The sequence below is a fragment of the Fukomys damarensis genome, unplaced genomic scaffold (assembly GCF_012274545.1).
Source record: "Fukomys damarensis isolate Sample0158 unplaced genomic scaffold, DMR_v1.0_HiC HiC_scaffold_19, whole genome shotgun sequence".
Classification (NCBI taxonomy): Eukaryota; Metazoa; Chordata; class Mammalia; order Rodentia; family Bathyergidae; genus Fukomys; species Fukomys damarensis.
The window spans coordinates 24992800-25006716 of NW_022900931.1; the positions used below are offsets into that span (position 1 = coordinate 24992800).

The 13917-nt window shown below is 38.3% G+C and overlaps 1 protein-coding gene across 1 annotated transcript in view; it reads right to left on the reverse strand.

Moving 5' to 3' along the window:
• The window catches only part of LOC104850728 (ovostatin homolog), a 44084-nt gene that overhangs the window by 13347 nt on the left and 16820 nt on the right, over nt 1-13917 (reverse strand). Inside the window, exons 16-21 of the mRNA XM_010607793.1 lie at nt 7597-7767; nt 6895-7033; nt 4099-4201; nt 3451-3679; nt 2287-2416; nt 348-466 (exon numbers count right to left, since the gene is read on the reverse strand). Of these exons, the coding sequence (XP_010606095.1) occupies nt 348-466; nt 2287-2416; nt 3451-3679; nt 4099-4201; nt 6895-7033; nt 7597-7767 (891 nt within the window). The remainder of the gene's footprint in view (nt 1-347; nt 467-2286; nt 2417-3450; nt 3680-4098; nt 4202-6894; nt 7034-7596; nt 7768-13917) is intronic.

The following is a 13917-nucleotide window of genomic DNA, read 5'->3' on the forward strand; positions in this document are numbered from 1 at the left end:
GGATGATGGTAGCTCAACGGGAGCAGAGGACAAATGCATTTTTTTTCTTTTTTGTCTTTACATTTGAAGCTCCCTTAAGAGAGGGAGGAGGAACAGATATCAGGGAAGCACCAAGTGTCCTCAGTAAAAAAATTCATCCAGCCCCTGTCGAGTTTTACTCTTTAGAGTGAAGTATTAAAGAAAGGATGAGATTAATGCTGTTTTGAATCATTTAAGATGATACATTTCATGTCAGAGTAAGACAGAGAGATTAATCAAGTCTCTTCAACAGTAGGTTTCCGTATTTAACGCCTTCGACTCTGCCTCTTTCATATGAGGAAAAGAGAGATGTTTTCGCCTGTACGCACCTCTACCAAAATGCTTCTGACGACGACGTCTTTCCAGTTTAGATTTTGCTGTGCAGTTGCTTTGTTTAGGCAGCCACTGCTTTGTCTGGACTCCGCAACTACAGTGATATTCACTTTACCTGGAAAATGTGCCAAGATGTAAGCTAAAGAGACCACTGGCCTTTGTACTGTGGGAGAACGATTTAAAAAGCCCGTGAATCTTATTTTGAATCGGATGACACTAATTCTATGAAAATACTAATGCTTTAGATCAAATTATTTGTTTCTTTTCCTGTGTGAAGATAATTTAGGATGTTTTGCTTTACTCATCTCAAGATTCCTCATATTAAGGAGTCACTTATTTTTATTTACTTTTTTCTCATTACATTTATTTAATTAGAACTTACAAATTTTTAAGAAAGATAACATTTTACAAAGTCATTTAATATCATTTATAGAGAAAACATATGATTTTCTAAGCATATAACATCAGGTAACTGGGACCCCTAACATTTCCCAAGATCAATCAAGCGCAAGTAGTATAATATGATCCAGGAGAAAAGGACTGGATTGAAATCAAGGCCTAGTGAGCAATCTAGCGTGTGTTTTTTAAACTTCCTATGTTATCACATTATGTAAGAAATACTAATCTCCATTTTCCTTGTTTATAAAAATTAGAGGATTGGAAAAATTACCTGTAAAGTAATATTACCTATGTGCTTATATGCATAGCCAGAGAGACTGTTGGTTTTGTCAGTGTGTTTTGGTCATTGTCTCTTTGTTTTGGAAAGTCTTTAATACTCTACTCTTGGGACTGCATCCTCCCAAAGCAAAAACAAAACAAATGAACAAACAAACAAAAGGCAAGTTTTACAGTATTCTGTCTTCAATGTCTAGGATAACATTTCTGAAACTGTTACATAAGATAAAAGTTGAGAAAGTAAAACCTAATTGGAAAAACAATGGGAGGCAGATCAATATCACAGATGAATCAAAATGATCATACATATATATTATTTGTTACCAAAATGTTACAGGGTATATGAGACATGAAATAAATTTTAATGATCCAATTTTCAAAATTACTCCCAATGAGTATCATGTGTATCATAGTTAGCGTTCCTTGTTTAGCTTTTTCTTTCCACTGTAACTTTAGCAAGATAATTCTAAAATTCTATTCATTCTATTCTCTGTTCTAGTTTTACTTTTTCAGACAGGTCTTCTGTACCCCAGGCTGACCTCAAATGATACACAGCTACTTTAGTCTCCCCGGTACCTGGGACTACAGGTGTGTCCCACCATGCATGATCTAAATTTACTTTTCTCTGTCATAGATAATGCACACACAGAGGCAATATTCTTCTAAGAGTTTGATCCAAGTGTACCGTTTTTCATGTTCCGTGATATAGTTAGGAATTCCCATGTTCCAGCAATTCTCGTAATTGATCATTGTGATTGTGAAGCAACTTTTTGTACAAGTGGAATTTTCTATAAATAGTGGGTGAAGAAATAAGTGAGCAGTGAAAGAATTCAGGCAGCATTAAGAAAAATACGGCCTTCATTTGGAATATTATGTCTGGACTTCATAGGTCTTGCAAATTGGCGCTTTTATTGTGTTCTAGTCACATTATGCTTTTTTGCAAATTAATGATAATTTTTATTCTACACAATATTAGCAACTGGAAATTAGATTGTAAGAAGCAAGTTTGTTTGTTTGTTCATTTTTTTTTGGGGGGGGTACCGGGGATTGAACTCAGGACCTTTTGCTTTTGAGGCAGGCACGGTGCCACTGAGCTAAATCCCTGGCCTAAGAGCAAGTTTTTAAAACACAAAACAATTTAAAAAGAACTAAAAATGTGAGGAGTAAAATTAGGTTTATTTAGCAAATTTAAGGAAAATAGAGATTTTTTAAAAAACCTGACTTTCCATGAGAAATTAGCATAGACACATAGCCCCTTACCCAGGGTTTTAGGTTTAAGAGTCCAGACATATGTTTTCTTCTCTCCAGCCTGGATAATCTCGCTGTCATTGCTTTTCAGGGTGTTAATTTTGGCTTCATAATTCTGAGATGTTTCTAATTGAACAGATATCTAGAAAAAGAGTCACGGTAATGAGGGCAGCCCTGTAAGTACTTTTATATTACTATTCCATCTCTCATCTTCAGGAAATTATGCCTTGTCTATTATATTTTAAGTTTGCAAAGTTAACTAGAAATTCCATTTCCCTAGGTATCCTTCTAAAAGAGTTAAATACATCACATTGTAGTGATCCATGCATAGTTATGTTTATAGCAGCACAATTCATAATAACTAAATCTCGGAAGTGGCCCATATGTTCATCAAAAGATGAGTGGATAAAAAAAATGTGGTGTTTTCACACAATGGAGCACTACTCTGCCATACAGAAGGATAAACTGGAATCATTTGTAGGAAAATAAACCCACCTTGAGACCATAATGTTAAGAGAAATAAATCAGGCACACACGCTTAAATAATACATGGTTTCTCTTATGTGAGAAACGCAAAACATAAATAAAGAGAAAAGTAAAATACAGATGATAGGAAGAAGGAGATAGATTTTATTCAATAAGAAAGAGGATCAAGGGGCTGGGGATTTAGCTCAGGGTCACCACACCTGCCTTGCAAGCACAAGGTCCCGAGTTTGAGTCCTGCGACAAAACAAAACAACTGTCCCACCCAAAACAGAGACAAAAACAAAAACCAGGATCAAGAAAAGGAGGTGATCTGGAGAGGAGGTAAAAGGGATAAAAAAGAATCAAGATGTGCTATGTACATACATCGACTCTGCAGAAGAATGTCAGCATTATGTCCTGCAGACATGTACTAGTAAAAAAAAAAAAACAAAACTGAGGAAAAAGGTATCTGATTGCTCCTTGCACAAGAAGCTAATATGGCAGAGTGGGCCTCTTTATGAGATGTCAGTCTCAAAGTGATGCTCAAATCAGCGCTGTGAATTAATGCAGCTGCTTTTGTTTGAGGAATGTGGAAATGAAGCCATCTCCTCATAGTATCGCTTTACGAACCAAGCAAATATTCAAGGAAAATCTTAGGAACCTTTTTAGCTTTGTCAGACTCCGGTCTCCTGGTGGAAGGGAGCGACTTACCTCCGCGCATGAGTCCAGGTAGCTGAAGACACTGACAATCAAGTCACATTGTTCATTGCGGACAACGGAGAAGGGTGAAGCGATGTCCACGAAGAAAGCCTGGGAGACTTGCAGGGCGGCGGGGACAGAGATGCCAAATCCAGCCTCGCCGTTCACGCAGAAGGCGCTGGCCTCCCACTGGGTCATGGTGTCCGGGACGACGAACGAGAGATTCGCGGAGCCCGAGGAGCTGCAAGGAGAGGCTGTGGATAAAACTCGTCCTGGGCCTCATGAAGAATCCGAACGTAATGCAGAGCCAGGAGAGCCTATTAGCTAAGTTTAAAAATGAGTGTGGTGCTTGGACAGCGCATCAGACAAAAATCGTGAGAGCTGAATGTCTATAAAATTTAGCTTTAGAAGAGTCACACTTCTTTTATTTTAAAATCTGAGGCAGTTTACATGGAGCTGCAGGAAAGTTATTGCCAAGAAACTTCTGGTTAACAAAATTAAGAACAGTTAGAGAAAGAAAAAAAAAAATCAAACAGGACCAGTAAGTACGAACAAATTTTATTTTATGTTTTAAAAATATGCCCAAGAATAGAATGTCATAAATAACAAAGAAAATAGAAGTAAAGACACAGAGGCTAGGAAGCTGCTGAAATAACTCACTCGATCCTGAAGAGGTCCCATATCCACGTCTCGGGGAAGTTTGTCCTCACTGTTTTTATCATGGCCTGTTGTACATGGTCGGCATTTTCTCTCACCTTAAAATCTAAAAGAGAAGAGAAATGCTCTATTCGGGGAGAATAGGAATAGGCGTCTTAATGCCGTGAGCCTGTGAGTTAAGCTCTTCATAGCGCCTGTCTAGACTCCACCACCGTGCGAGCAAAGTGTCGAATGCAAATCTCAATCTTGGTTTCAGCATTTTGTAGCTCAAGTCTCTGCTGTTGTAAAAAGCACCAGGGAACAAACCGACGATGAAGAATCAGCCTACAGTTTCCCTCCACAGTCAGCCTACTCACTGCAGTTTCTCATCCAATACGCGGATGCCGGCAGGTTCTGCTACCTAGCGGCGCTGCTGCTAATGTTGTAAATGACTGCGGCATTGGTCACACTTCACCACTCTTTCTTTTTCAACACAGTCACTGTTCTCAGGTTGTGTAACAACACATCATTCCAGTTTCCTTCCCTTTCTGGAGGTGGCAACTCTTTACGATTGACCTGACACCTCCTCTTCTGCACACCTTCTCCCCATTGAGGGCCCCCACCAGCCTCACTTACAACAGTCACCCAATGCCCCCTCCATCCCAGACTTGTGTGCCTTGGCATGTGTTTCCCCTGGGTACTTCATAGGGACTGCAAATGCAGCCGCTCCCTAAGTGAGCCATTCTGTGCTCTCCCTGCTTCTTCTAGCACCGGGTACCAGAGCCTAACCCTGTACCCAAGTCACAGCCTCAAGCATCATCTGAACCCTTCCTGTCCTGTGTGTTGCTTAACTCGTGTCATGTGCTACAACCTGAAAACAGCCCACAGCTCTACCCACAATTCTGTTTCTACTGCCTTTTTAGAGTTGTCCAGGCATCACTATTGCTCAGAGGAATTCCTGACATCTGTGTCATTTCCTACCTTCTCAAGCAGCCTCGCCTGAACCCTTCTCACAGAGCAGCAGGGATACTGTTAAAAGACCCATCCTAGATCATCTGCTTACAGACTGTCAGTAGGAAATAATAATAATAATATCAATAATAACAATAATAGGATGGATTCCAACTCTTTTAACGCCACATAAGGCTCTTCTGACCTGTCTGTATGTGCCTCTTGCTTTGGCTCTCTGTACCTCTCCTTGAACTGCCTCTCCTCCACTCAGAAGAGCTTGTGGGGCAGGCGGCAGAACCACTGAGCTAAATCCCCAGCCCTCTCCTCCACTCGGAAAAGCTTGTGCTTTCTTCTCTTGTCTTTCATAGCTGCTCCTTCTCTGGGTGGATTGCCTTCCTCTCTGGTGATGTCTTTTGGTCTCATAACAAGTGTTACTTCCTCTAGAAGTACACAGTAGGCCCTTAAGGCATCAAGTCTCTTCTATTTCATATGGACATTTCAAACATTTTATACATGCCTCAGTCACTTTCCTCCTCACTGAGACAAAGTGCCGGGTGCCCTCAACTTAAACCAGAGGGCTTTGTCTTGCCTAACACTTGCAGTCCACGGCTGGCTGGCTCCAAGGCAGGAAGGCTGGGTGGAGGAAAAGCTGCTCACCTCATGGCAGCCGGGAAGCAGAGAGTGAAGGGAAGAAGGGAAGAGGGAGATAACCCTGCCAGGTCGCCCCCTCAGTGCCCTGTTGAGCCTCAATACATGTTTAGTTACAGCACTGCCATGCTTTCATTACCCGCCACCAAATCCCCACCTCTGAGCACATCAGGCCATGGGGTGGGCAGGTCCACAGATAAATCTAACAATGCACTCTTCCCCTGGTTTGGGAATTATCTCATTACTGCATTTACATCATGCAACTCAGTTCCTGGTCTCAGTAGATATTTGCTGGGTGAATGAATAAATGAATGACTGAAGCAAGAAGAGAATAAAATGAAGGACTTTGGGTTTCATTCCATTTTATCCAGAGGTGTAAGAAAGTTTAGATGTTCCTGATCAAACTCACTGAACAGGGTTTAATCCGGTAGTGACAGTAAGTAGTCTTAATCTCTTGGCCAGGTCTGGACTTCACAGGGCCTCACGAACGCTCGCTCCCTGAATCCTTCCTTTTTACAAGTTGTCAGGCTCTTACGTTTCTCAAGTGGAAGTCCTGACACTCATCTTTAGGATAAACCCACTTCAATCCCAGGACTCGACTCGGTGAGGGCCAGGGGGATCTCAGCGCTGTTACTCAAGTTCTCTCACAGGCCGTGGGAATACAGCTTTCATGGGGGGTCTGTTCTGATGATCTGGCTCCATCTGGCTTCCCTGACTGTATTTCTATGTACACACTCTGCACACCTACCTTCTTTTTCTAGCAGTATGGCTGGTCTTGGGCCTTCAGTCCTTCCGACTGAAAGTGGGTTGTACCGGGCCACCTTTCTCATGGCAGCTGTCTGAGTGCGTCAAAACGCCCTCTGCCTTTGACTCTGCTTTTCGGTGTCTACATAATAAGGATACAAGGCAGCCACACAGAAACTCACTGTCTTCTATCAGTCACAGTAACTACTCTCCCACATCCCCGCACACTTCATGTTGCCACACACATACTCTTGTTACTGCGTTTGACTGGTAAACTTGCTTTTATTGTTGAAGCTCGTTATTCTTTATAACCAAAGCCATCTCTAGCCAGTCTTATTCTGCTTTATTGAATGGGAGGATGTTCAGATGAAACCCAAAACACGTCAGGATGCCAGTTTTGTGTGATTCCATCCAAATGCCCCCAGTTCTAAGAACCCTTGTACCGGTTCTCTGAGCAGGAAACTCTGTATCACTCACATGCTGCTGGAGATGAGGCGTAGGGCACCAATCTTTCTCTTCCTAGGAACAGTGGCCTCATGAGTGGACCACTTCCAGCCATCGTACACAGTTCTGGTTTTCGGTAATGGAGATTGGTAAAGACTTTCAGACCCATGCGCTTTCAAAGAAACAAAGAAAAAGTTGTGTGCTCCTTTTGTGCAAGAACTGTAAAAGTCTTTGATGCTATAATAATAAACAGACCATGCATCTACATATTCACTGTGCTCCCAAGGCTTTCATGTCACAACCAAGTCACCTCTATTTGATTTATGGAAAATCTCTAATTTAAAATAAAAATGATAATCAGTATTATCATGCACTAGTATTTTACCAAGTATTTTGCATAATTCTCCATTCAATTTTAAGGGAAAATATGTATGAAATTGGCTCTGTTTTTCAACCTCTTGATTTGACTCTGTGTACGATTCACTGCAATAACTTGCAGACTGCCTTAATAATTCTAACCTGAGGTTTTATAATTTTAGCCACACTACTTATCTTCAATAGAAACATTAATATTTCCTCTTCATAGAACAGTTTTGAGAGCTCTATTAGCAAATTACAGAAACCAAATCTCAAAGTATCAGAAGAAAACTACACAATTGATAAAACAGATATGCATTATGAATACTAAAATTAAAATTGACATAAGGTATTTTAAAATATCTTTAGTGATCTTACCCTGAGGATCTCAAAGGTGTCCTCATCTTCAGAAATGGGTACAGGAGAATAATACAAACCATTGTAAAACATGTCCTTCTGGGGAATGCAAGGTTCTACCCTACCATCATCCAGGTTGAGACCATTGTAGAAATAACCAAATGGTTCTCTATGTGGAAGCAAGTTGTACACCTTGGAGAAAAAGCACATGGCCTTCAGGCATTTTAAGCATTTCAAAGAAAAATTACAGAATTAGAAAATTTTGTGTCATAGCGGTTTATTTTTATTTCATTCTATAAGAGAATGGAAATCATACTGTAATTAAATAATTTTATTCAATGACTTGAAAAGAGAAAACTAATTGTATTTTAGGCAGCTGTTATGGCTTGTGTCTACATGTCCCATGAAAGCCTCATGTGGTCATCAGTGGCACTGTTCAGAGGTGGCCGGATCCAGAGTGTGTGATGCTGGGGTGGGGGAATTCATGGTGCTATGCTAGGATTAAGGCTGTGCCACCCTGGGTGTGAGTGCCACCTGCTAAGGGTGGAGAGCCTGGATAGGACCCAAGGACAGAAAGAGGGTGGCTGTGGTAGCTGCTCTAAGTCACTCTTATTCTATTACCAACATTTGCCACTTAAAAACTTTTTACCAAAATAACATACAAGGGGCACTCTTCACCTATGAGTACTATTCACAAGAGAAAAATAATGCTACCCAAAGCTGTCACAAAAGAACACAGAAAATGCAAATCAAAACACTTCTGCTGATGAAGTTTCTCTGCCAAAGTAATGAACTAAGTAAATAAATAGGAATAAAAGCCATTCTCAAACATCTCAGCAGAAATGAAATATTTTCAAACATGCATTTGGGATATTTTCAAAGCACCCTGGGCGCTGGGGATCTGTTTGCCTAGATGAAACAAGAATTAAAAATTTAATAAAGGAAGAATAAAAATAGACCAAAAAAAAAAGAAACAAAATGAGAATTTACCGAACTCAGATACAGATGAAATAGACATGAATTATAAAGTCTTTATGAAGAGCTCAAGAGAAAATGATTGAAAAAAAATTTAATTTTCTCGAACTCACTACACAGCCCAGGTTGGTGTCAAACTCCTGCCTCCACATCCTGAGTGCCAGGCTCACAGATGTGCATTGCCTCAACCCAGCTGTTAGGACCCTGCACAGAAAAGCTGGGTGTGGTGGTGCATGCTTATAACCCTAGCGGTGAAGGCTGAGAAAGGAGGGTCTCAAGTTCTAGGCTACCCTGGGCTACACAGTGAATTCAAGGAGGGCCTGGATTACATTTAAAAAAAAAAAAAAGGATAGAAGAGAAACAGAAAATTAAAGAATTCTAAAAAAAAATATATTTCACATTAATAGGTAAATTTGTCCTTTATTACTTTATACTTCTTCAGATTCTGAAACTATTTAGAAGCTTCTCAGATTTCTTTATAATCTTAATAAATAATTTTTAGATTATTTAAGAAGCTTCTAAATAATTTCAGAAATTGAAATGTATTATTGTTTGACATTGGCAAAATATAATTATGTCATGATTTATGGCTATTAAATATTGTTAATTAATTTAAGCAAAGCTTAATACTTAGTGCTTAAGGTAAAATATTGAGGGGCCAAACACAAAACTAGACTCTAAAAATCAGATCTCAAATTTGTAAAAGGTTGCCTTCAGAAAAGAGGTTTTCTCTGGATTCACTTCAAACCTGCTCTAATTCTTTCACTTATCTAATCCTCTTGTTCTAAGTCTAACCCCCCATCCTAAATGGTAAAGATGCCATATTGAAAAGAATATTCACTGCAAACATACTATGAGCTGCTTCTTGAAATTAATCTAATTCACATGAGTTAAAGGTGATACATTAATGACTACCACAAGTGGTCAGTTGGCAAGCTGTGCCTGATCCTATTGGGCTGCTGAATGTATCAATTGGGACAAAGAGTGGTGATTGATTTAAAGAGTTGTTTTCTCTGATATTATGAAAACGAGAATGTCTATGAGTCATTAGAAACTCAAAAGCTAAAACGCAACTATATTAGGAAGATTTAAGTAATACCCAGAAATTAAAGAAGGACAACCCAACAATAAAAATAAAAATGAGAAAACACTTAAGCAAGACACAAAAACAGATATCCAGTTCACCAATAGCAAATAGTAGGACAAATGAGGATGAAAAGTCTGATAGTGAACCAACAGGACTCCCTGGACCCATAGCACAGGAGGTAACAAAATTGATCAATCAGGCTCTAGAAAAATTCAAATCAGAAATAATTTCCCAGCTAACCAGAGAGATGATGAGCAAAATAGAAGTCATGATTCGAGACTCTAGAGCAGAAACTGACAAAAAAATAGATGAGCTCAAGACTATGATAGAAGCCATGAAGACTCAGCATAAGAAAGAAATGGAAACAATGAATGCCCAACAGAGGAAAGAAATGGAATCCATAAAACAGATTCAAACAGATATCCAGGAGATTAAAAACTCTATTGAAAGTGTACGAAACAGAATAAAAGATTGCGAAGATAGAATTTCAGATATAGAAGATAGGATAGCAGTCAGTGACCGTGAAAAAAGAGGTCTATTAAAAACAGTAAGGGATCATGAGAAATCAATCCAACAACTCCTAGACGATACAAAGAAAAATAACATAAGACTGATAGGAATTCATGAAAAAACAGGAGAAAACACAAATGATATAAAAAAGCTCTTCACAGAATTAATGACAGAAAACTTCCCAAACAGAAGGGAAGAATTAGACATACAGATAAGTGAGGCATATAGAACCCCAACTAGCCACGATCAAAAAAAATCTACACCTAGACATATAATAATCAAGATTCCAGAAATCCAACAGAAAAACAAAATACTACAAGCAGTAAGAGAAAAGAAACAAATCACATGCAAAGGGAAGCCCATTAGAATCACAGCAGACTTTTCAACACAAACCCTTAGGTCAAGGAGAGCCTGGAGTGAGGTATTCCAAGTCCTAAAAGAAAAGAATCTCCAACCTAGACTTTTGTATCCTGCAAAACTCTCTTTCAAAATAGATGGGGAAATAAAATACTTCCACGACAAAGAGCACCTGAGAAATTTCATGAACACCAAACCAGCACTGCAAGGAATTCTAAACAATATCCTAGAAAAGGACAACGAAATTCACAATAACATGAGGCCCAACAGACCAAATCAAATAGGCAAGGCAAGAAACTAAAAGGAGATGGGAGAAAAAGTAAAAAGAGTCAACAAATGGACAAAAACATGACAAGAATAAGTCAAAATATATCAGTTGTAACCATCAATGTTAATGGCCTCAATTCACCAATCAAGAGAAACAGATTGGCAGAATGGATTAAGAAGCAAAATCCAACAATATGTTGTATACAAGAAACACACCTAGTGCAAAAGGAAGTCCATAGACTGAAAGTGAAAGGATGGAAAACAATTCTCCATGCGTCAGGAGTCCAGAAAAAAGCAGGGGTAGCAATCTTATTCTCAGATAAAGTAAATTTCAAACCAAAACTCATTAAGAGAGACAAAGAAGGACACTACATCCTTGTAAAGGGAACAATTCAAGAGGAAGAGCTGACAATCATAAACATATATGCACCAAATATAAATGCCCCCAACTATATAAAACAAATATTAAGTAACATGAAAAACCAAATAAGCACTAATACAATTGTAGTGGGGGATTTAAATACCCCACTATCACAAATTGACAGATCTACTAGGCAGAAAATCAACAATGAAATAATAGAACTGAACCAAGCTTTGGAACACATGGACTTAATAGATGTTTATAGAGTATTCCACCCCCAAAAACCAGAATATACATTCTTTTCGGCTGCACATGGATCATTCTCCAAAATAGACCACATACTGGCTCACAAAACAGGTCTAAATAAATGCAAAAAAATTGAAGTCATCCCCTGTTTATTATCAGATCATAGTGCAATCAAACTAGACATCAATAGCACAAGAAACTATAGAAACTTCACAAGCACATGGAAACTGAACAACACTCTCCTAAACAATCAATGGATTACAGAGGAAATTAAAGAAGAAATTAGACAGTTTTTACAAATAAATGAGAATGCCAATACAACATACAGGAATCTTTGGGACACAATGAAAGCAGTTCTACGTGGAAAATTCATAACATTGAATGCCCACACTAGGAAAACAGAGCGGGCTCAAATAAACAACTTAACGATGAAACTTAGACTCCTAGAAAAACAAGAGCAAGAAAAACCCAAAGCTCGAACAAGAGAGGAAATTATAAAGATCCGAGCAGAAATCAATGCAATTGAAATTAAGAAAACGATACAAAAAATAAATGAAACAAAGAGCTGGTTTTTTGAAAGAATAAATAAAATTGACAAACCCTTAGCTAATCTTATCAAAAAAAGGAAAGAAAAGGCTCAGATCCATGCAATTAGGAATGAAAAAGGCGAAGTCACAACAGATCCGAAAGAAATCCAGAGGATCATGAACACCTACTTTGAGAACCTGTACTCTAATAAAATGGAAAACACAGAAGAAATGGACAGATTTCTAGATACTTATGAATTACCAAAGTTGAACGAAGAAGATAAAAACATTTTAAACACCCCAATCACAATCAGTGAAATTGAAAATGTAATTAAAAACTTACCAACAAAGAAAAGCCCAGGCCCTGATGGATTCACTGCTGAATTTTACAAGACATTTAGAGAAGAACTACTACCATTACTCTTCAAACTTTTCAATGAAATTGAAAGAGAAGCTATACTTCCAAATTCATTCCTGGAAGCAAGTATCACTCTGATTCCCAAACCAGAGAAAGATACAACCAAAAAGGAGAACTACAGACCAATCTCCTTAATGAATATAGATGCAAAAATCCTTAATAAGATACTAGCAAACAGAATACAGAGGATTATTAAGAAGATCATCCATCATGACCAAGTCGGATTTATTCCAGAGATGCAAGGGTGGTTCAACATACGAAAGTCAGTGAATGTAATACATTATATTAACAAAGTCAAGGACAAAAACCATATGATCCTCTCAATAGATGCAGAAAAAGCATTTGATAAAATTCAACACCCATTCATGATAAAAACCCTGCAAAAAATTGGAATAGATGGTCTATACCTCAATTTAATAAAGGCTATTTATGAAAAACCATCAGCCAACATCATATTGAATGGCCAAAAACTGAAAACCTTCATGTTAAAATCAGGAACAAGACAAGGATGCCCACTATCGCCACTTCTCTTCAATATAGTTCTGGAAACATTAGCCACAGCAATTAGACAAGAGAAAGAAATTAAAGCAATAAAGATAGGAAAGGAAGAAGTTAAACTATCATTATTTGCTGATGATATGATACTCTACATTGAAGATCCAAAAAACTCCACCAAAAAACTTCTAGACTTAATTGACAGATTCAGTAAAGTATCTGGATACAAGGTGAATACCCAAAAATCAATAGCCTTTCTATACACAAATAACAGACAGACAGAAAGAGAAATAAGGGAAAAAATTCCTTTTACAATAGCATCCAAAAAAATGAAGTATCTAGGAATCAATCTAACAAAAGAAACAAAAGATCTCTACACTGAAAACTACAGCACTCTGAAAAAAGAAATCGAAGAGGATATAAAAAAATGGAAAGATATCCCCTGCTCCTGGGTAGGAAGAATCAACATAGTGAAAATGGCCATACTACCGAAACTGCTATATACATTCAATGCAATGCCAATTGAAATTCCAACACTATATTTCACAGAACTAGAAAAAAGAATCCAAAAATTCATTTGGAACCACAAGAGACCTAGAATAGCAAAAGCCATTATAGGCAACAGTCACATGGCACCAGGTGTAACAATTCCCAATTTGAAACTATACTACAAAGCCACTGTGATAAAATCAGCATGGTACTGGCAAAGAAATAGGCCTGAGGATCAATGGAACAGACTGGAAGACACAAAAACAAATGCAGATGTACTCAGCTACCTCATCTTCGACAAAGGAGCTCACCATCCTCAGTGGAGGAAAGATAGCCTCTTTAATAAATGGTGTTGGAAAAACTGGATATCAACCTGTCACAGATTAAAATTAGACCCTTATCTTTCGCCATGCACTAAATTAAAATCCAAATGGATTAAAGATCTAAATATTAAAACAGAAACATTAAACTTGCTGGAAAGTAAGTTAGGCAGAACTCTGGAAGACATTGGTATAGGAAAAGACTTTATGAACAAATCCTCAGTAGCACGGGAACTAGCAGAAAGAATCAACAACTGGGATCTCATCTTACTAAAAAGCTTCTGTACTTC